Source organism: Martes martes (genome assembly GCF_963455335.1).
Source record: "Martes martes genome assembly, chromosome: 8".
NCBI classification, from domain to species: domain Eukaryota; kingdom Metazoa; phylum Chordata; class Mammalia; order Carnivora; family Mustelidae; genus Martes; species Martes martes.
The window spans coordinates 665,924-689,720 of record NC_137895.1 but is presented as its reverse complement, the minus strand read 5'-3'; the positions used below and the strand labels follow the sequence as shown (position 1 = coordinate 689,720).

Genomic DNA, 23,797 nt, shown 5'->3' with positions numbered 1-23,797 from the left:
CTTGGGCCAGCCCTCCTCCAGCACGCTCGGCCTCCGGGTCGGCAGATGGGGTGGGTCGGGAGAAAGCGCGCCGCCCCAAGGAGCCCCCGTTGCATGGACACAGCATGGACACTTGTGCCACAGGCAATGCAGGCCAGGTGCAGGCCTTGCTCCATCGGCTCTGAGGCCCTGCGGGACACAGCTGCTTGTAACCGTGGGACAGGCGGGAACCACGGTACCGCGGGATCTCATGGGCACAGGCTCTCCCTGGGGCATGGAGGCCATGTGGCCACCCAGGCCCTGAGTCCCCACTCTGTGGCCACCCCAGGACAGGCCCACCCGCCAGATGAGACACCTGCCACCGTGAAGGTGACACCGGTGCCAAGAGGCACGGGTGACCAGAAGTGGCCAGCAGGTGCGCCCGCATGCCATCGTGGTGGGGAACAGCCCAGGGTGGGGCGGGGTAGGTTCCTCCCCACCTCCAGGCCCTGGACTTGTCTGGGGAGGGCGGGCTGTGGACCCTCCCGAGGTCCACAAAGAACTGCCCGCAGCGACTGCTCACAAGCTGGTCCTCTTCCATGTGGGCTTGGAGGGCTGGGTCACCCCAGCCTGAGCCCCAAGGGGTGGCAGGGGCTCACCCTCCCTGGCTCTCTGCTGCCGGAGCGGCCCGCTGGTGGCCAGAGGGCCCAGGAGCCCAACTGGGGTTGACTCTGAGGGGTCTGACCCAGGCCGCGCCCACACCCTCACTCAGCCCCAGGTTGGAAGGAGACACTTGGGTGCAAATGAGACTTTCCTTGAATGAATGAGTGACTGAGAGCCTTGCGGGAGACCTCGGGCTGCGAGCCTGGGAGGGGCGCCTGCTAGCAAGGAGGGGCTCTGGAAGGGGGGCTTCTCATGCTCGTCGGCCCACGAGGGGCGTCCTCCTCCGGTGAGGGAGGGGTGCTGCGGGAGGACATGGGGCGTGAGTTTGGGGTACATGGGTGTATGGATGTGGGGTGCTGGCCCCGGGTTGGGGCGGGGGCTCCAGAAGAAATACCATGCCGGAGTTTCACAGTTTCGCTAAAACAGCTCTGTATACAGGGACTCTCCTTATGTGAGGTTTCCCAAGAAACTAGCCACGTTCTAGGGCTAGTCTGTCCCGTCCTGGTCCTCGGTGTGCAGGTCCTTGGCGTCACGGGGTCCCGGCCCCGCCGCCCCCGCCGCCCAGGGGCACGAAGGAGGCGCCCTGCAGGACCGAGGCGCAGAAGGAGCGGCAGCGCTTGCAGGGCCGGGCCAGCGGCAGAGAGCCGCACGCCAGGCAGGGCGCTGGGGGTTCCCTGCGCAGCCCTAGGGGAGAGAGACAGGAGCCCTGAGCCCGCGCCCACCCGCCGCGGCCGCGCCCACCCCGCGGCCACGCCCACCCCGCGGCCACGCCCACCCCGCGGCCACGCCCACCCCGCGGCCACGCCCACCCCGCGGCCACGCCCACCCCGCGGCCACGCCCACCCCGCGGCCACGCCCACCCCGCGGCCACGCCCCAGCCTCCCAGAGCTGGGCCCTGGGCGCCCTGGCCGTACTCACCGGTTCCTGACACTGCTCCCTAAGGCAGCCTACCTCACGGCCACCCCAGGCAAGGCCAGCGTCTAGCTGGAAGTCCGGTCCCAGCTGACTCGCAAGCCCGCCCGCTCCCGCACCAACCCCCTCTTCTCTCCCCAGCCCTCAGAAAACCCCAGACCCACACTCAAGCCCAACAGGCGGTGTCCAGGGGCATCATGTGGGGGGCGGGGGGTGAAGGCTGCGGGGATGGGGGAGGTCGCCTTTGCCCCGCTCACCTGCCCCTACAGCCCTCTCCCTCCGCGAGGGCGTGGGCGGTCCTAGCCAGGTGGGCCAGGTCGTCCCGCCCTCCACCCCTAGGAAGGAAGCAGAGGGCTTGCTGCAGAAACTAGGGGCGCAGTCAATCTCGAGCCTGTTGCCCCGTTACCAGCCACGAGCCTCCTCCCGTAGCCGGTCTGGGCGTCACCCTCAGGAAAGGGGCCAACCGGCACCCACCCAGCCCCCCCGGACTGTCCCTCAGCCCTGCTTAGGCGGCCAGGGAGAAGGGTGCCCGCAGACCCACAGAGGGAGGGGGCTCCAGAGCCACGTGGGCGTGGAGAGGACTGCAGGACCCCAACCTGTGGCCCCGATCCTGCCCCTCCCTGGGCCGTCCCTCTGGCGCCGGCGTAGGGGCCCTTCCCCCCAGCTCTCCTGATCCACAGCCCTCCTCGCCATAGGCTGTGCCCGGAAGACCCTAGGTCCTGCTGCCCCGTGTGCCTGTGCTCAGACCCCTGGAGCTGAGGCCCTGTCCCCTCTGGGCTGGGACCAAGATGGGCTGTGGGCACAGAGCTGGATGTCAAGAGGGCCGGGTGGCATCCGGGTGTGGGCTGGATCAGGACCCCGAGCCCCAGGCAGGCCCATGGCCGGAGGGGCTCCGACGGGGACTGGAACGTCAGGACTGATGGGTGAGCCCTGGCCTGAGGGCCAGGCTGTTCTGCGCCCGCAGCCTGGGGAGCCGTCCCCCTCCCAGGCAGGCTGCTCTCTGCGCCGGCCCCCCAGGACACCAGTCTGCTGGCCCAGGAGGTGGTGACCTTGTCGGGTGAGGGTACCACTGTGGCTGGGACAAGCAAGGGTGGGCAGGCTGGCCACCTGGAGAGGCCATGCCCCTGTGCTGAGGCTGCTGCTCTGGGAGGGTTCTCGCACAGTTCCCCTGACACCCCAGGATGAGGGAGGCCCTTTCAAGGAGAGGCAGTCAGGGCGTCCACAGATCTGAAACCTTGGCCAGGCTCCCTCCCCTCCCTGCTGTGCTGGGCCTGTGAGTCAGTCCTGAGGCTGCCCGTGGCCCAGAAGCCCAGCCACCGTGCCTGCTGCAGCCCAGGCTTTCCCTGCCCCAGGGCCAGGGCACTCCCCAGCCAGCAACCGCCTAGGCCCCAGGAGCAGCACGGGCTGGGACACAATGCCTGTCAGAGCCACTCACTACCAACAGCCTGGGCTGAGTCACTCCTCCAGGCGCTGGCTGGGGCAGACGGAAGTGGGGTGACCCAGCACCTATGCAAAGCAGCCCACAGCTTCCCGGAGCCTGAGGCCGATGTTGAACCCGAGCCCAGGAACAAGGCCCCCCCGAGGGGGCTAGGACAAGCCTGTCCCACAGGATACACCAGGGCCTGTACGTTACGTCAGGCATGCACTGGGCATGGGTTGGGGACAAGCAGACCGACGGGCCCAGAACAGTAGCTCTTTGCCCACCACTGCCGAGGGAGGGAAGGAGGAGGGAGGAAGGAAGGAGGGAAGGAGGGAGGAGGGAGAGGAGGAGGGAAAGGAGGTGGGAAGGAGGGAGGAGAGCGGGAGGAAGGAGGAAGGAAAGAAAACCGTTCTCAGCACACGAACGAGCGTGCGCACCGCCTCCACGTGGTGAGTGTGGAAATTCTCCAGCTAACGCCACGTACAGGTGCCGGCCCCGTCCCTCCTGGAGGCTCCAGCCAGTGCGATCGCGCGGGAATGAGAAACAAAGACATAAAGATCAGAAAGGGTTGATGTGATTGTGTAGAAAATCCAAAGGCATCGGAAACTACTGGAACCAAGAAGCAGGGCGGGAGGGTCAGTGCACGAAGAACAATGGAATATTCTACGTCCGCACACACGACTGGAAAACAAAATTTAGAGCACCACGTGTAACACGAGTGGAATCTGAAAAGAAAAAAAAAAGTCAAACTCATAGAAACAGAATAGAAAGTGGCTGTCAGGGGCCAGGAGCAGGGGAGACGGGGAGGCTGGTCAAACGTCCACGCGCGGAGCCTGAGGCGAGCGAGATCAGAGGACGTGATATAAAGGGCGCTGAGTGCAGCTGGCAACACCGGACGGAAGAGCCGAGGTCTGCCGGGGAGCAGACTCCGTACATTCTCACCAAAAAAAGAGGATAAAAAAAAATCACCTAAGGTATCAAAATTAATTTATAAAAATGCATTTATAAACATGCCAAAAACATCAGATACGTATGAATACGTTTGATTCAAACTGTGTATGCTAAAATATTGCAGAGGAAAACCAAAGAACACCCAAATTAATGTTGAGTCCATCACACCCAGAGATCAAAGTCTCTCTGTCAAATAAATAAATAAAATCTTAAAAAAAAAAAAAAGCTACCAACAGCCACCAAGGGAAGATTTCTAGTGAAAGATGTGCCCGACCCCGACTCTGAAAAACCACAGAACACCAAGAAGCAGTTGAGCTTTAATTAAATGGAGTAGATCATGATCATGGTTTGAAAGACACGAATAAAAAAGGTGTCAATTCTCCCCGCACTGGTCTGCCCCTTCAAGGTGATCCCCGTCAAAGTCCCAGCCAGCTTTCCCTCCTTCCCTCCTTCCCTCCTGCCTTCGAAGTCGACAGGTGGATCCTGAAATGCGTGGGCGAGCGCAGGCCCGGAGCAGCCTGCCGGTGCGGAGCGCGCCTCCCGCCCGCCCGGCACCTGCTGTCAGCCCCGGACACCGCGCCGAGGCTCCGGGCGCGCAGGCGGGGTTGGCGGGCTGTCTTGGACAAACACAGGCTGGGCAGCCACTGGCCCGAGGAGGAGGGTCACGGGGAGCTGGCCCGACCCCAGCCGGTAGCCTGGAGCAAGTGCGGCTCGTCTGGGCTGAACCGGCCCGGCCGTGCAGTCCCGTGACTGGGAAATGTTGGAGGAAGCTCCGGGGCTGGGAGCCGTTTGCCACACGGGGCGACTGTGCGGTTTGGGCTCCTGCGTGCGCGGCGGTCCCCGGAGCGGCAGGCGGCCTGGGCTGCAGAACAGCCCGTGGGTGGTAGGGACCGGTCGCGCCCTGCCTGGAGACCTGCGGGAGCAGAGCCGTGGGGACTCAGGAGGCAGGAAATCCGCCTCATCCGCTGGGGGGCCGGCAGGGCAGCGGCAAACCTTCTGGGACAGGGACAGAGGGACGTCTGTCACATACTCTCTGCTGCGGTTTTTTATAACCCTTTAAAAAAGTAAGGCCCATTCTCAGCTCTCAGGCCACAGAGCAGCGGGCCGCGGCTGCGGTCGGCTGACCCCCGGTCCCATCTGCGGTCGCAGGCCTTTTGTCACCTCGGCAACTGGCAATGGGCTGATGGCTGGGGTGCTCAGTGGCATCCGGGCTTCCTGCCATCCCTGGGGCACTGTCCAGTGCTGGGACTGTGTTCTGCTCCCCCACCTCCTTCGGGGGAAAGTGGCCGTGTCCTCTTGGCTGGGCACGGAGCTTCTCTCTCCCCGGGCAGCCCCTGGGTCGCGCACCCTTCTGCCGGCGGCAAGGCCTGACGGCGGCCCACGGGGTTCACGCTTCCTCCCAGCTCTGCCACCTGCACTCCCCTGTGGGGGTGGCAAGGGTCCTGGAGCACCAAAACAGGGTTACTGTCCACCCCCGGTGGCCCCGGCCCTTGGGAGGAATGTTCCAGATGGGAGGAAGGGATGACGGACGACAAGAGCCCATCCCCACAGGAATGTGCCTCTTGGGGTAGCTCGCGGGGCCCGGAGGTGCAGGACAGGGGCTGCGGTGCCCTCTGCCTCGCAGACCTGGCGTGCGGCCCAGCGGTGCGGTCAAGGAGCCGCTGACTGGGTCTGGCCGGCCCCTGGGTCTCCCACCTCTACCCACAGGCTGTGGGTGCGGCCGCCAGGATGCAGATCTCAGCCACACTCCTCGAGTGGCTCAGGAGACGCAAGTTCGCACGGGACGGGTGGGCTGAGTGGACCCTAGAAACCGTCTCCGGCGGGCCGGGGGGGGGGGGTCGGGGATGCCCTTCAGCCTATCCGTTCTGCCCTGCATCGGCAAGGACACTGAAGATGAGAGGTCAATCCAAACTCAGCTGCGTGGGTCTTCACGAGGACCGACTGCGGTAGACCGTATCCTGGCTGTCGGAAATCCGAGCGGTCCGGGCCCCCTGGGACTTAGAGCACGCCTAGGCCTGGGCACGGGGGGGACGGCGGGGGGACAGCCGCAGGCTGGCTTCTTCCTGCTACTTGGGGCCTGAGGAAGGTAGCCCTAAACAAACATGTACCAGACAAATTGAAGGGCTTCGGTGTCACCCTCTGCTGGCCACACGAATCAGAATGGCCGGTAGAGGGGATACTCACCAGTCGAAACCCGGCAGAGGCTGAGCAGGACTGGCAGGTGGATTGTTGGGAGAGACGGGCCTCCATGGGTCTTTTGAGCACCCTACACATTTTGTTGGGTGTGCCAAGAGGGCAAGGCTCTGACTACCCTTCACCTGGGCTGTGTCTCAGGGTCATGTATGCAGGGAGCAGTCCTGAGGGATGAGAGAGTATCTCCCTTCAGGTCAAGAGCAGGGTTGCTTACTGCTTGCGATTAAAGCGGCGGACTCCCCAGATCAGCGCTCCTCGGCGGTGACATGAACTGGTCCGTGTCATCTCCTCTTCCTGGGACTGTCACAGCTGTGCTGATGCTCGTGCTGGGCCATGAGTAATAATGTCCTTGGTCTCTGGTCTAGGCGTCTCTTGTCTTCTGCTGGCATCCATGAAACAGCCACAGGCCAGGTTAATCCCCGACTGGACTTGTCTTTCGGACTCATGGTTATCCAGGTGAAGAGGCCTGATGTAGAGTCCAGAGCCGAGTGGAGCCATGAGATCTGGGACTGGAGCCTGATGTCATCATCGGGACACTTCTGGAGCAGAGGACAGGAGCATATCTTTATGACAGGAGGAAAGTGAGTCCTGGGGACCGAGAGATTGGACTGTCGTGTGTTTGGTTATTGTTCCAGACGTATTCCTCTCCTTCTCCTGGTTGCAAAGTATCCTTCCTCGCCCACTGACCTGAGTTTGGCCAGTGCCACGCATGCAGATGTGGTATGAGCGGAAGCTTCCCTGTGCTCACGTGGTCTGGCTTACTCTCTCGTTTATACTGTCTGCCGTGTGAGGACGACACCCTAGGAAGCCACGGATCCCAGGAGGAGGAGACACGAGGAGCAGCTGTGAACCCAGCCCGCAGCCTGGAGCCCCGTTCTGCCTTCCCCAGCTGAACCCAGCACTGCTGCCGCTGATCTGAAGACATGGGAGGAACAAATGCTCACTGAGCGAACACCACTGGGGGAGAAAAGTGCCTTTGTGATGTAGCTTTAGTCCCGCAAAAGCCTGGCTCAGACAGACAGGCAAATAGTTGGAACAGAGCAGAGTCCAGACACAGAACAACATACAGTCACGTGGCTTAGGAGGGTCGGTACAGTGGCGAACAGTGTCTTTAAGACCCGCACCACCGGCTGAGCACCCACGCTGCGTCTCACAGCACTCGCTCGCGCAGTCCCAGATGGACTACGGCTCGAATGCGAAGGGTGTACCAATACAACTGTCGGAGGAAAACAGAAGTGACTGGGTTTTTTTTAAAGATTTTATTTATTTATTCGAGAGATAGAAAGAGAGCACACACGAGTTGGGGTGGTGGGAGAGGGGCAGAGGGAGAAGCAGACTCCCGGCTGAGCAGGGAGCCCGATGCGGGGCTCGATCCCAGAATCCCGGGATTGCGACCTGAGCTGAAGGCAGAGGCTTAGCAGACTGAGTCACCCAGGTGCCCCCAGAAATGACTATTTTTACGACCTTGGGCTAGGCGAAGATTTCTCAAACAGAAAACAAAAGGTGCTAATCCTAAACGAAAAATCAGTACCAGAATATACTGAAATTAATAATTTGTGTGCATCAAAGATGTTATGAAGAGAATGAAAGGCAAACCAAAGAATGAGATAAGAAATATCATATTGTATGTACACATACATTTAAGATTTAATTTTCCTTAAGTAATCGTTACCCCTAACATGGGGCTTGAACCTAAACCTTGAGATCAAGTGTCACGTGCATCACAGACTGAGCCAGCCAGGTGCCCCAAGAGAAATTTTTAATAGATTTACCTGCCAAGGGACTTGAATCCAGAATATCTAGAGAACCCCTATAAGCCAACAGGACTAGGCCAAGAAAAAGAAATTGTCCAAATGCAAAAACTGGAACTTCTGTGAGAGTGTGTCCAAGTGGACCATCAATGAAGGAGCTGAACTTCCTTAGTCATCGGGGAAATGCAGACTGGAGCGCTACGTGAGGCCACTGCTCGCTACCAGAGTGGCCAAAGCAAAAAGGAAGGGAGTAGCTAGTGTCGGCAAGAGTAGGGAGCAGCTCGAACGCCCACATCGTGCCGGCTGCCACGGGCACCGTCCCTCCGGGCAGCTCCTCAGGGCCGCCTGCCGGACCCGCATGCATGACTCAGCACAGCACAGTGTACACAGGGCTTCTAGGTTTTGTTTTTGTTTTAAAAGACTTATTTGAGAGACAGAGCGAGCAAGCACAAAACCGGGGCAGGGGGGAGGGGCAGAAGGAGAGAGAGACAAGCAGACTCCCTGCTGAGTGGGGAGCCCAATGTGGGGTCTGATCGCATGACCCCAAGACCATGACCTGAGCTGAAATCAAGAGTCAGATGCCCAAATCACTGAGCCACCCAGGCGCCCCCAGCGTATGCATTTCACCAAATTCAAGAGCATTCGTAGCAGCACTATTGGTAATAGTCTGACCTAGAAAAAATATAAATGTCTATAAATAGTAGGATGAATAAATTACGGCTGGGAATGCATTTCAACAACATGTAAGAAACAAAAGCAGGCCATGTATCAACCCTAACATCAAAGCAAGTTAAAAAAACAATTGAGGGGCGCCTGGTGGCTCAGTCGTTGGGCGTCTGCCTTTGGCTCAGGTCATGATCGCAGGGTCCTGGGATTCAGCCCCGCATCAGGCTCCCTGCTCAGCAGGGAACCCGCTTCTCTCCCACTCCCCCTGCTTGTGTTCCTTCTCTCCCTTTGTCTCTCTCCATCAAATAAATAAATAAAAATTTAAAAAACAAAAACAAAATAAAAAACCAATTGATGTTATTCACCACTTTAATAGTACTAAGGAGAAAAAGCTTATGATAACCTCTAGATGCAAAAAAAAAAAAAAGGTTTTTTTGAGGAAATTCACTACATACAATACAAATTCTTGGTAATAATTAGAAACAAACTTCTTTAACATGCTAGAGTGTCCATACATTTATATCTATATTTATATCATATCTATAACTTTATGAAGACCTAGAAAAATGTCAATATAAATGAGGAAATGTTAAAACCATTCTCTTTGAGCATCTGTCTTTGGCTCAGGTTGAGAGCTCGGGGTCCTGGGATCAAGCCCTGCACCGGGATCCCTGCTCAGTGGGGAACCTGTTTCTCCTGCCACTCTGCCTACTTGTGCTTTCTCTCTCTCTCTCTCTCAATTAAATAAAATCTTTTTAAAAAATTCACTTCAAAATCAGGAATTCAACAATAATACCCAACACTTTATAGGAGGGTCTAGCCAGTACAACATGACAAGACAAAGAAATTACAGGCAACAAGATTGGAATGGAAGACATAAAGCTATCTGCACATGACATGCAATTACTCACATAGAAAATTCAGAAGAATACACATCCAAATTATTAGAAATAATGAGGTTACAGCATCAGGGAAATACAAATCAAAACCACAGTGAGATCCCACCTCACACCAGTCGGAATGGCTAAAATTAACAAGTCAGGAAATGACAGATGCTGGCGAGGATGCGGAGAAAGGGGAACCCTCCTACACTGTTGGTGGGAATGCAAGTTGGTGCAGCCCATCTGGAAAACAGCATGGAGGTTCCTCAAAAAGTTGAAAATAGAGCCACCCTATGACCCAGCAATCACACTACTGGGTATTTACCCTAAAGATACAAACGTAGTGATCCAAAGGGGCACATGCACCCCAATGTTTATAGAAACAATGTCCACAATAGCCAAACTATGGGAAGAACCTAGATGTCCATCAACAGATGAATGGATAAAGAAGATGTGGTTCATATATACAATGGAATACTATGCAGTCATCAAAAGAAATGAAATCTTGCCATTTGTGATGATGTGGATGGAACTGGAGGGTATTATGCTGAGCAAAATAAGTCAATCAGAGAAAGACAATTATCATATGATATCCCTGACATGAGGAATTTGAGAGGCAGGGCGGGGGGTCATGGGGGGTAGGGAAGGGAAAAATGAAACAAGATGGGATCGGGAGGGAGACAAACCATAAGAGACTCTTAATCTCACAAAACAAACTGAGGGTTGCCGGGGGGAAGGGAGGGTAGGGAGAGGGTGTTTGGGTTATGGACATTGGGTAGGGTATGGGCTCTGGTGAGCGCTGTGAACTGTGTAAGCCTGACGATTCACAGACCTGTACCCCTGGGGCTAATAATACATTATATGTTAATGAAAAATGAAAAATTATTAAAAAATAATGAGTTTAGAAATGTGGCAGTATAAAAAATTAAAATACAAACATCATTGCATTCTACACACCAGCAGCAAGCGATGATATAGAGATGACACTATGTGTGGTACTATCAAGATATCAAAGAACTAAGAATAAATCTAATAAAAGATGTAAATGATACTTTATGATGTATTAATTTGTCCATTTCCCCCAAAATGACCTAGGGATTCAATGCAAATCCAACCAAAATCACAATAGGACTAGCTGTGGACTCCGATAAAAATAATCATGACGTTTGTATAGAAGGAAATGAGTCAAGAAGGACCAGAACCCTCATCTAGAGAGAGGCAACCTGCCGCCCAAATGTGGAGACAGCATGGCACCGGTGCAGGGGTGCAAAGTCACCTGTGGACCAGAGTAGAGACTCCAGAGACGGACCTGCACAGGTGCACAAAGCAGGAAAGAAAGGGACTTTCCAACAAATAAATGGAAAAGGTAGTTGTCCCTATGGACAAAGATAAAATTTGATTCTTATCATACCATATTCAAAAATCAACTCCAGATAGGCTAGGACGTATACGTCAAAGACAATTTTGAAACTCTTAGTAATACATGTAGGTAAATAATAGTTTAAACCTCAAGGTATGGGAAATTTTCTTTTTTTCAAGATTTTATTTATTTATTTACTTGGCAGAGAGAGAGAGAGAGACAGCAAGCAGAAGGAAGGGGAGCGGCAGGCAGAGGGAGAACAGACTCCCTGCTGAGCAGGTAGCCCCAAGTGGGACTCTATCCCAGGACACTTAATTTAACTTAAGGCAGACGCTTAATCAATTGAGCCACCCAGGCATCCCAGAAAAAACTTAAGACAAAAATAGCACTGACTAAAAAAAATACTGATAACTTCGGGCCACACTAAAACTCACAGTTTTCATCAAAAGATAGTTTTTAAAAACTGAAAATACAGGGTGCCTGGGTGGCTCAGTCATTAAGCATCTGCCTTTGGCTCGGGTCATGATCCTGGAGTCCTGGGATCGAGCCCCACAGGGGGATAAAGGTGCCAGAGATGGGTGAATGTAGATCACTGTTTGGTTCTAATTATGTTTTTTTTTTTAAAGATTGTATTTATTCATTTGAGAGAGAGAGAGAGAAGTCATGAGCAGGGGGAGGAGAAGAGGCGGAAGGAGAAGCAGACAACCGGCTGAGCAGGGAGCACAATGTAGGGCTCTTTCCCAGGACACTGGGATCATGACCTGAGCCTGAAAGCAGACACTTAGCCAGTTGAGCCACCCAGTGCCCCCTAATTATGTTTTTAAAACTATCTGAAAGTGGGCCATGTAAGGACAAACAATGAAACTATGCCATGAACCAAGGATTACGACTAACCAGAGTATGTGCACCCGAGATCCAGTGAAATGAGAAAAATGAATGAAGTAATTAAGGTTCTGAACAGTATAATAAAATAAGAAAAAGATACAAAACATGCAATGATAGCAAAGAAAAAGAAAACTCTTCAGATGGTATAATTGTGTATATGAAAAATCCAAAATAATTTTCAAATATATTAATAGAATTGATAGAAATGTTAGCCAGATGCCTGGATTAAAAAGAAATCGATCCACAAAAATCAATTCCGTTTCTATCAACCAGCCACAATTTGTCGAAGAAATACAAATTTTGATACTACTTATCATAGAAGAAAAAATAGAACACATATAAGACTAAACCTAACTTTTAAAAAAGTATAAGACCATCACAAAGAAAACTGTAGGAGTTTACTGAAAGACACTAAAAGATAAGTAAATGGAGAGATATACCATGTTCATAGATGATAAGACTCAATAACGTAATGAAGTCCATTCTCCTTAAACTGATACATGAATTTAATTTCAATAACAATTTTTTTAATTTTAATTTTTTTGATGTGTCTTGACAACCTGGTTCTACAACTTGAATGAGAGTGTAACGGATCAAAGACAGCCGAGCCGTTTCCAAGGAAGAAAAGCAAGACTGTGGGACTTGCCTAACCAACATAAAGACATCCTACAAAGCTACAGTAACGAAGACATCATGTCATTGGCCAAGGGCAAGGAACAGACCAACGGAGCGGACCGGGAAGTCCGGAGATACCGTATGTGCAATGGGTGGGGGAGGGGCTTCCCACAGTTGGGTACCCCTGTAACACTGTGATAGGCCCTCCTGTCACACCACAGGCAAATTAGCTCCAGGAGCATTAGAGACTGAAACGCAGGAGTGGCAGCGCTTCTAGAAGAAGCTGCTGGAGATTATTTTCATGATCTCAGGGTAAGGCTATAAGGCATAAAAGTCTCCAACCATAGAGGAAAAGGTTGACCAGCTTAAGTTTATTAAAATTAAGGGGGACTTACATCCAAAGATACCATCAAGGAGCAAAAGACACATCACACAGTGGGGGACAGTGTTTGTAAAAGAGTCAACCGAGAAAGGAGAATCCAGAGTTGACGTCGCTCCCACAAATCCAAAAGCGACATGCCCGTGAGTCTGAGGACAAATGGACAAAAGGTTCGAGTGGGTACTGTTTAGGAGAGGAAAAGTAAATGGCCAACACATGTCTGAAAATAGGCCATTTTATTGGTCAGCGGAGAAAGGCAAAGGAGCCCCATGGCGCTATCTCCAGGGGCAAGCCTTAGGACGTCTCTCAACGCCCAGTGCCGGCCACAGAGGGAGCGATGGCCGTCGGGGAGAACGCAGTCCGAGGGCACCCCCGTTAGCCACGCTTACACGGCTCAGTGGACCAGGTCCAAGAGCCCCACCCCAGAAGATCATGTCCATGTGCAATCTGTGAATTTGACATCATTCAGAAATTGTCATCGCGGGTGGCATCGAGTTAAGCTGTCACACCGGAGGGAGGAGGGCAGGCCCCAATCTAACAGTGGCGTCCTTCTGAGACTGAAATTTGGACACAGAGGCGCAAAGAAGGAGCACCGTGTGAAGACGGGGCAGAGACTGGGGAGGCAGTCTACAAGCCAAGGGACCCCAGGGATGGCCAGTGGTCACCAGAAGCTTGAAGAGACAAGGAGGGACTCTCCCCCACAGCCTTGGAGAGCGTGGCACTGCCAACACCATGATTCCAGACTCGGGCTCCAGAACTCGAAAGAAGACCCTTCCGTCTTTCAGCCCCATCAGTGCTGCTCTGTGACAACCCCTGAGCCCCCCATCAACGCTTCACTCCTAGGAAGATGCCCGTCGAGAGCCGCACAGTGTGTTATGAAAAGTACATGGTGTTTTCCTAACAGCAAAGACACCCTGGAAATCGTCCTCACAGGGGCCATTTGCTGAGTGGTGGGGCTGGCCAGCCCCGCGACAGAGCAGACACAAGGCGAGGAGAGAAGGTGGGACAGGGGATGTCCTCCAAGGGCACCACCAGCTCTGAAGGCATGTGCTCCTGGAGCCCGCTCTGGAGGCGGTCTGTGCGTCTCCACCCAACAAACACTCACTGGCCCCGGCCATGCGTCATGCACAGCCCCAGGTGCTGCGGTGAGCACAGCGTTAGGGACCTACGCTCTCCGAGAGACAGATGGACAGGCTGCAGACAGATGGGGGGGCGGGTGCCGGGGACGGAGGTGAGGAGCAAAGGAGGGAAGGAGGGAGGAAGGGCGCAGGAGAGAGAGACCGAGCCCCGGGCAGGTGGAGGGAACACAGGGTGTGTTTGAGGCGGCAAATGTCCCAGGGCAGAACTAGCGGGGGGGGGGGGGGGGCGCGCTGGCTCGTTTCTTTTCGTCGCATAGACTCTCGGGCCACCGCTGGGTGCCAGACGCCGCTAGAGGTGCACTGAGGTTCAGACACGGCAGGGTCACCCCCAGAGCCTCGGGGCCCCCCCACAGGTGTCCACCTGTGCTCTGAGCCCAGGCCCAGGACAGGCTCCCAGGCCGCGCACGGTCAGCTCCTTCAGAACTTCAGACCGCTGAAGGCAAGAGCCCAGGGATCGCTGGCGCCTGTCCTCGGCACCTGGCACCGTTCGATCCCCCATGAGCACCAGGTCAGGCTAGGAGCGAGACAGGCTGTCACCCACCCCGTCCCGTGAGGGGTCCCTACCACTGCCGCAGGAGCCCCACCGTCCCGACAGCCCGGCCAGTCCCAGGACGGGGCCAGGGTGCCCCCGGGCCCACTCTGAGCTCAGGCCGATGCCCACATGGCGACGCGCTCCCTGCCCGGGGCGCAGGCTGCCCCAGCAGACCCCGCGCTGGTACCTGGCGGTTTGGGCGGCTGGAGCAGGGCGCCCTCCGCCGTCTTCACGCTGGGAAGCGCGGACGGCAGCGCGGGCTCCTTCGGGATCTTGGGATCGGAGGCTCTGCCGGACTCGGCCTTGGTCGGACCAGTTTTCGGGGCCCTGCTGTCCACGTGCTGGAAGTTACAAGTGGGGAACCCGATCTTCCCGGCCGACGGGGCAGTGGCGGACCGTGCTTTGCGGCTCCTGGCGGCGGCCCTCCAGAGGGGCCCGGCCTGCGCCTCTTTCAGCCTCGGGACTTGCCGCAGCGCCGCGGCGGGGGCTCCTAGAGGCGGGCTGGGCATGGCCGAGGGGCCCCTCACTTTCAGGGGCTGCACGTCCAAGAGGGACGACGGGAAATTCACGCTGGAGGTGGGCGGCATCTGCTTCCGGGCTCTCCTCACGCTGACGCCCTCCACGCAGAGGTCGGACCCGTGGAAGGGGGGCAGCTCCACGGCAGGCTAGACAGAGGACGGTGCGCTGGCCGAGGGGCCCAGAGCCCAGCGCCCCCTTCCTGTGTCTGCCGCGGCCAGCTGAGGCCTGGCGAGAAGCCTGGGCCTCCCTCCCCTGGGGCGGGGCAGTCCCCCAGCTCCCTCCGCCGGAGAGGCCTGGGCACACGGTACCCCATGGAACCAGAGGCCCCAGCAAAGTGACCACCCAGCCCCGCTGCCCGGCCTGCAGGAAGGCTCCCAGTAGGGACTAGGCGCGGCACCCCGGAAGGAGGACACCATGTTCCCCAGGCGGGAGCAGGGAGGACACAGCAGGTCTGGAAAGGAACACCCTAGATTCTCCCAGCAGCAGTCCAGGCAGGGGGGCCTCCCCACCTGGTGGCCACAGAGCTGGGGGTGGCTGGGGAGGACAGGGAGTAGAGCAGAGTGGTGATGGCGGCTGGGCCGGGGGGAGTACTGGGGGGGAAGTCCGGGGGGACCAGAGCCACTGGCTGCTCTCTTTGCCTGAAGCAGCTACAGCCCCCACGGGCCAGAGCAGGTGCGCGCCCCTCCCCCCCCAGCACTGCACCCCCCCCGCCCCCGGCCCCCCGCCCCCCCCAGCACCGCGCCCCCGCCCCCGGCCCCCCGCCCCCCCCCCCCGCACCTGTCTCCACAGCAGCTCAAAGTTGCCGATGTCGCAGCCGCGGTCCGCCCTGCGGTCCAGCACCACCTTGATGGTGTCCTCCTGCACCTGCGCGCACAGCTGGGCCGTGACGGGCGTGGACGCGTGCATGGTGGGGCTGGAGTTGATCTCGATGAGCCAGGGCTGGAAGTCGTGGCCCAGGACGAAGTCGGCCCCGTACAGCTCGAAGCTGTTCTTGCGCGGCTCCACGCGGTCCTGGGCCGCGCGCACGGTGTTGGCGACGGCCCGCTTCATGGCGGGGTAGATGACGCCCGCCCACGCGGCCCCGCGGCCTCGCTTCCGCAGGTACTCCCGGAACCTGGTGCTGGTCCACATGTTGTGGCCGGGCAGCAGGGGGCTGCGGCCCTTGTCGTTCTTGAGGTGCTTCTGGATGGAGTTGTTGCACAGGTGGATGGCGCTGCGCGGGGCAAGGGCGGTCAGGCCTGGGCCTCCTGGGGCTCTGGTCCCGCGCCCCCGCCCCGGACCTCCGCGTGCTGCGCCCGGGACCCCCTCTCCATGCGGGGGACCCGTGACCCCGCTCCCGGACGGTGGCCCCGGACCGCGAGACCCAATCTCCAGAACGCTTATGCCCCCACCTGTGCGCAAGCCCGCCGGACATCTCCCCCGAGACCCCACCCCTGCAGACCCTCTGCCCCCACGGAACCCCCAAGTCACAGCTAACCCCACCCCCAGAGACTCTGCTCTCGAGACCCTGCTCCCCCACCACAGGGTGGCTGCAGGAGGGGCTCTGATAGCTCGGGTCCGCCTCAGTTTCCCCATCTGCACCCGGCAATAGAGATGTGGCTCTTGAAGAGCTGGTCTGGTGAGACAAAGTGAGAAAGAGTCTTTGTGAAACGAATTAATTAATTTGCACTCTTGCCTTGTTCCAAACCTGTTTTGAAACCACCACGAGATGAGCCATATGGCTCTGGGTAGTAAGACGTGTCCCTGTGACCCTGGAGAGGTCCTACTTCCAGAGGACAGAAGGGCCTTGTGACTCGAGACCAGCAGAGTTAGGGTGGTGGGCCCCAGAGCCAGCATGGCGCTCCCTCCATTAACTTTGGCTGCGGCATAAGCGGCTGGGCTGTGTCCGATCAGAATGATTTCAGGGACTCTCCTGTCTGCCTGGGGGGAGGATTATGGTCCCAGACGGAGAAACGAGGCTCAGAGAGGGCAAGGGGTTTGGCAGGCACCCCCTCACGGCTTGGTGCGTCCGGTGGCCTGGGGTGGGGGGCTGTAGGGGCCCCTTATGCACGGTGAGGGGCAGGCCCCCTCCTCTAGGCCCCCTTGGCCTGGTGAGATGAACTCACTCGAGGAGCCGCCGGCCGGAGCCACTTGTCCTCAGCAGCCAAGGGTCACTTGCCAGGTGCGACTCTTGGTGTGGCCACAGCCACCAGCCAGGGGGACACAGGTAACACGCCCAAGGTGTCCGCTGACCATCTCCCAGCCCTGTCAATTCTGGGCTGAGCTCAAGAGTCGGACACTTCACCAACTGAGTCACCCAGGCGTCCCCACATTTCTTGGAAGCAGGCCCCACGCCCAGTGCGTCCTCTCTGCAGGACGCCCCCGCAACGCTCCTGGTCAAGACGCCAAGGCCCTCAGACCCACGCGGTGGTGGGGGGGTCACCGGCAGAAGTGGGAGCCCCTGGTTTGGACAGGCAAGGGGGATTCTCTGTCTCCTTCCCGAGGCGTTGCCGAGTGACCTCACAGTCCCCGCCACACCTATATCGTGCCCACCTGGAGAGCCTGGCGAGGCATGGGTTTCCCCACCCCGACACCCCTTCCTGGACATCTGAGGTTCTGCCCAGCACCTCCGTGGGGCACCCTCCCCCGCACCCTGGCCCCAGGGGCCTTGGGATCTGGGTGCGGCCTTTTCTGCCTCAGGTGCTCCCCACTTCTTGTCCTCGGAGCACCCCTCAAGCCACTGTCACGTCCCGTAGGCGGCCTGCTCAGGGCCGGAAGGTTCCTCCCTCCCCAGCCGTCTGCAGGAACCCCCACCCCAGGGCTTCTGGGGCTCACAGAGAGCGTCACAGAGAGTTTGAGGGCTGGCAAGGCAGATGTGCCCCCGAAGGTGCCCCAGAGAGAGCAGGACCGTGCGGCCAGCCGAGGGCACCGACAAGCTTGGGCGGCTGCGGGTCAGCGTGTGCGCACAGCCGGCCACTTAGCCCTTCCAGCAGAGGGGGAGCACCCACCACGGAGGGGCTCTGAGCCTGCCGCTTAGACGGGTCCTCCCTGGGCCCTGCCCGGCACCTCGTGGCACACGGCAGGAGCTTTCAGGATTTTCTGGAGACGATACACACGTGAGGGGGCGCAGAGCAGGGCTTTGAAGACCACCAGGCCTGGGCCTGGCCCTCGGGGACAGAGGCCACGTAACCTCCCCGAGCTTCCTCATCTGTGCATCGGGGGGCGGCAGGGGTAGGCAGGCACGGCCCAGCACCCCACTCCATCCTGCAGGTGTGCTGGGCACCCACTGTGTCCCCTCACGCCCGGCGGTGTCGGGCTGGCACTCCCACCGACCTGTCCAGGCTCTCCAGGGAGAAGCGCTGTGTGGAAAAGCGCAGGTAGCTCTCCTTGTAGAACCAGATGGTCAGCGGGTTCCAGTCGGTGACCAGGAACCACTGCCTGATGTCGAACTTGGTGCCGTAGATGAGCAGCGGGGTCTCGATGTACTTCTGCACCACCCACTTGTTGTCCTTGGCAGAGAGGTGGTCGGCCGCCACCAGCGCCAGGATCTCCTCCACGCGGTTCATGCACACGATGTCTGCAAGAGGTCGGCGCTCAGCCCAGGGCGCAGCGCAGCGTCCGGCGTCGGCCCCGGGACCCCGCGCGGCTTTGATCCGGGACCGGGAGGCCGCACAGCCGGTGGCCCGGCAGGGAAGGCTTGGCCCTCTGGGGGGAGGCCACAACCGGTGCCGACCCCCGGGCTCTCCCACTGGGGGGCCCACCGCCAGGACCCAGGAGAGGACACAGAACGGAGAGGGGCAGGGATGGGGACCGAGGCATGTTTCAAAGGCGGCCAGCGAGGAATGGCTGAGCCCCAGCCCCGGCGTGGGGTGAACAGGGGCAGGGAAGCTCTGTGGGCCTCCGGGAGCCAGCAGACGGCGGGCAGGCGTCCAGGGGCCCGGAGTCTGGTGCCCGGACAAACAACACGACTACACATCGGTGCCCCCGTTCTTGTCCTCCTCCGCCACACGGTTCCTCATCCCCAACTCCCTGGTGACCAGTGACATCTGAGCAGAGGGGACAGGCCACCCTCTCATCTGTTGGGTCACCACCAGACCCTCCAGCCCTCTCTTTCGCTACCATGACAACCGTGAAGCCTGCAGGGAATGACATCACAAGATGGTGGGGGGTCTTTGGGGAGCCACACGTGACAGGGAAGCTTTCCCCACAAAAGCATCAATGTCGTCTTTTCAGCTGTGAGCTGAGACCTGCCGCCCGGAAACGAGAGACGCGGCACAGCAGCAAACCTCGGCAGTCACCGGGGCTCAGAGCAGGAAGGCGCCAGGCCGGTGCCAGCCACAGCGGGCGTCACAGCCAAAGCCACAGCAAAAAGCCACAGACGATGTCACAGCCACAGCCGGCGCCCAGCCACAGCCACAGTGGGCGCCACAGCCAAAGCCACAGCCGGCGCCCAGCCAGGAAGCCCTGCGTTCGGGGGTGAGCAGCGGCAGCTGAGGGTCTGTGGAGCACCCCTGGGGACGCCGGTGTCTCCCGTGGGAGCAAGATCGGGCCTGACGGACGGGAGGACGGAGCCGCCGGCAGACGGACGCCTCCGTCGAGGGAAGCAGGCTCCGGATAGAGCCGACGGAGGGGCAGGGCCCGACCCCGGAGCGCGGGCGCGCAGAGCACAGCGTGCGGAAGGCCAGGAACGACGGTGTTTCAGGAGGGCGCAGCAACATCAGAAAGTAATAAAGACTTCTTAAAATCACGTAAAAATGAACCACTTAGGAATTAAAACAACCAAAAAACTCTTCAAATAACTCAAGGAGAAAATAAAATATCCAAAAAAATTGAAAATCTATTTAGAGACTCAGGAAAGTGAGAACATCACATGACACAAACGAGCCAGCGTGGCCGGGAGGCCATCTCCAGCGGGGACGGCCCGGACCGAAGGCTGTTACTGTTGCCCAAGAAAGACTGGAAATTAATAGGCATTAAAGCCAGAGCCGACGGGGAAAACACCCCTCCCAGGAAATTGGAAAAATGCAGCCTTTGGTTGGTTCTTTGGAAACCAAAAATAAGATTCTCTAACCTTGAAAGCCCTGTTTTAGGAAGAACACACGGTATTCGCCGTTGGGAGTGAAGAGGACACACAGGACAAGGAGCGGCCCCTGAGCCGGTCGGACAAAGACCACAGACAGCAGTGCGGGCTTCAGGGAGGGGCCTCCGGCAGAGCCGGTGCCCACGGGTGAGTGAGGAGCCCGGATCGCGCTGTTGCACGACACGGAGTCTTCCGTCCGTCTCGGCAGCGAGGGCCAGCCTGCTGCCAAGGCCGGGCGAGGCGATACGAAAAGAACAGCACAGCCCAGTTTAACTTGGGAACAGCATCCCGGCTCGTTGGCCACCTCGGCCCTGCGCGGAGCCCCGGGCCATGCGCCTGCGCCTGGGTGCGCCCGCCGCGCTCGGGGCCGCCGGTGGCCGCTTCGCACGCCGGGCCCGGCCCGACTCACCTCGGCCTCGGGACTTGGCCGCGGGCTTTATGATCCAGATGTTGCGGAGCCCGTCGATCTCCGTCTGCGGGTTCACAGACGTGATGTCGTTCAGCAGAGCCTGGCACTGCGAGAAGTGGTTTCTCGAGCTGGAGATGAAGGCGTCACCGCTGCAAAGCAAGATCCAGAGAGCCCTGAGAGGTCGCGAGGCCGCGCGGGCAAGCGCGTCCCCCCGCCCCGGGCCCGTCTCTCCGCGCTCCGCCGTGTTTGCCCGTGAGCAGGAAAGCTGCGTCAGCCGGCTCGGTTAGGCTCAGCGCTCTTCGTGAGCTCGTTAAGAAATCTTTGCCCTCCCTGTGGTCAGAAGACACACTCCGGTGCTCTGCTTTTCTGCGGCTTTCCCGTATCACGTGATAACCTTGAATGAATCTTTGTGTGTTTAGGAGGCAGGATTCGAGACACACCTTTTTGGTTACAAGGATGCTGATTGCTCAAGCGTCGTTTAGGACAAGGAGTAACCCTTCCTAGGGATTGGTCGTAAGTGACCCCACGCGGGAGGCTCCGTCTCTAGACGCTGTCCCGGGGCGCTGTCTGGTAGTGCCCGGTGGCCCGGGGCTGCCCTGTCTGGATTAGGTGCATTTATAGTAAGTCTTGAAATGGGGTAGGAGTTCTCTGATTTTGTTTTTCTTGATCAAGGTTTTCTAGCTTTTCTTAAATCATTTGTATTTCCAAATAAATTTCAGAATCTGTTTGTCAATTCCTCCCACTCAAGCCCTGGAGGAAAATCCCTGCCGAGATTCCCACTGGGGTTTCACTGAATCTATACGTCAGTCTGGAAGGAAAAAACCTCTGTAACACGGAGTTTCCTAATTTAGGAACATGGTTTTATTACACACACATACTTCTTAAATCATTAATTTCTATTTAATTTTATAATGTTCTGTTTAGGGTCTCCAACTTATATTATTCTGTTTTCTGGGTATTTGTTGTTATTTGATGTTATTATAGATTGCACGAGAATTCCATCCTATGACTGTTGTTAGTGCACAGGAACACAGCGCAGTTTTGTATAATGACCTGCTGTCTACTGACTTCACTAAACTCACGTAACTTTCTGTAAGATTCGTAAAATTTTCTATATGCACGATCAGGTCATCAGTAAATAGTTTTGCTTCTTTCTGATTTTATGCCCTTTATTCCTTTTTCTCTGTTATTAAACTGAACAGGCCTTTCAGTCCACACTGAATAGCAGTCATGAACGTGGGCGTTCTTGTCTCATTCTGATTTCAAGGACAACACTTTCAGTGCATACTATTAAGAAATATGTTAGCTTTAGAATTTTTTAAAAGATTTTATTTATTAATTTGACAGACAGAGATCACAAGTAGGCTGAGAGGCAGAGAGAGAGGGAAGCAGGCTCCCCGCGGAGCAGAGAGCCCGATGCGGGGCTCGATCCCAGGACCCTGAGACCATGACCCGAGCCGAAGGCAGAGGCTTTAACCCACTGAGCCACCCAGGTGCCCCAGCTTTAGAATTTTTGTATAGAAACTTTTCCAATTAAGGAAGTTTCTTTTTCTAGCTCACTTAAAAAAAAAAGTTAACATACACCGTATTGAATTTCATCAATGTTTTACATCAATTGAGATGATCTTATAGTTTTTTTCTTTACCCTTTAAATGTGACAAAATCTACCAATTGAGAATTTTTCAATTTTTTTTTATTGTGGCAAAACACATATAACATAAAATTTATGATCTTACCCGTTTCAAGTGTGGGTCAGTACTATCAGGAACACTTATATTGTGCAACTATCACCCCCTCTGTCCCCAGGACTTTTTCCTCATCCCAAACTGAAACTCTGTCCCCATTAAACACTCACTCCCCACCCCTCCCCCAGACCCTGGTACCACCATCTACCTTCCGTCTCTGTGATCTCTGACCGCTCTAAACACCTCATGTGCGTGAAATCAAACAGTTTTGTATTTTTCGCTTATACATACTGTCCTCAAGCTCCGTCCATGTTAGAGCACCAGAACTTCCTTCGTAAGGACGGCTGAGGTGCCGCTGATTAACTTTTGAATGAATGTAAAGCAACTTTGAGTTCCTGGAGCTTAAACCGGACACGAAGAAAGAAACCTGTATTCGTAGATGATACGTCTATGTGTAGAAAATCCTAAGGAACACACACACACACACACACACACACACACACAGAGTACAGAGGAGTGGAGCTAATAAATGGGTTCAGCAAAGTCACAGGTACAAGATCAATATAAAAAAATCAGTTTAGTGTCGCCTGGGTGGCACAGTCGGGTGAACATCCAACTCTTGGTTTCAGAGCTGTGATATCGAGCCCCGTTCTGGGCCCTGCATTCAGTGTGGAGGCTGCTTGGCTTTCTCGCTCCCTCTGCCCCTCCCAGCTGCTCACTCGCTCTCTCTCCAAAATAAAGAAAATCTTTTAAAAATCAATTATATCTTTATATTCTGCCAACAAAAAAACCCTCAAACAAAATTAAGAAAATAATTTAATTCATAATATTATCAAAAAGAACAAAACACATAAGAATACATTTAACAGGGGCACCTGGGGGGCTCAGTGGGTTAAGCCTCTGCCTTCAGATCAGGTCATGATCCCAGGGTCCTGGGATCGAGTCCCGCATCGGGATCTTTGCTCAGCATGAAGTCTGCTTCCCCCTCTCTGCCTGCCTCTCTGCCTGCTTGTGATCTCTCTCTCTGTGTCAAATAAATAAATAAAATCTTTAAAAAAAATACATTTAACAAAAGAAATGCAAGATTTGAACACTGAAAACTATAAAACATTGTTGACATACATGTTAAAAGATCTAATCAAGTGGAGAAATAAATCTGTAGACATTAACACATTTTTTTAAAAAATTTTTTAATAGGCTCTCCAATAAGAGCCCCATGCTGGGCTTGAACTCTTGACCCTGAGGATCAAAACCTGAGCTGAGATCAAAACTCCAATGCTCAACAGACTGAGCCACCCAGGTGCCCTCACGAAATCAATGTATTCTTAAATAACCAATGGATCAAAGGAGAAATCACAAGGGATTTTAAGTATTTTAGAGACAAATGAAAGTGAAGACATGACACACTAAAACATATGGGATTGCTAGTTGTGCTAAAGGGGAAACTTATAGCTATAAAGGCTTATGTTAGAAAACAAGAAAAATCTCAAATCAACCTAAATTTGCCACTTAAGAAACTAGAAAAAGAATAAACTAGACCCGGGGCACCTGGGGGGCTCAGTCATTAAGCCTCTGCCTTTGGCTCAGGTCATGTTCCCAGGGTCCTGGGATCAAGTCCCACATGAGGCTCCCTGCCTGTCAGGAAGCCTGCTTCTCCCTCTCCCACTCCCCCTGCTTGTGTTCCCTCTCTTGCTGTCTCTCTCTGTCACATAAATAAATAAAACCTTAAAAAAAAAAAAAAGAATAAACTAGACCCAAAGTTAATAGAATGAAGTAATCAATAAAGATTAAAGCAGAATTAATCAAAATAGAGAAAATTA

At 55.9% G+C, this 23,797-nt stretch overlaps 1 protein-coding gene across 1 annotated transcript in view; it reads right to left on the bottom strand.

The window, feature by feature from the left end:
* Positions 1-1,150: 1,150 nt before the first annotated feature.
* The window catches only part of TTLL8 (tubulin tyrosine ligase like 8), a gene marked incomplete at both ends in the record, with an annotated part of 47,810 nt that continues 25,163 nt past the window's right edge, over positions 1,151-23,797 (bottom strand). Inside the window, 5 exons of the mRNA XM_080811842.1 lie at positions 1,151-1,305; positions 14,493-14,970; positions 15,602-16,037; positions 18,137-18,380; positions 20,293-20,441. Of these exons, the coding sequence (XP_080667968.1) occupies positions 1,151-1,305; positions 14,493-14,970; positions 15,602-16,037; positions 18,137-18,380; positions 20,293-20,441 (1,462 nt within the window). The remainder of the gene's footprint in view (positions 1,306-14,492; positions 14,971-15,601; positions 16,038-18,136; positions 18,381-20,292; positions 20,442-23,797) is intronic.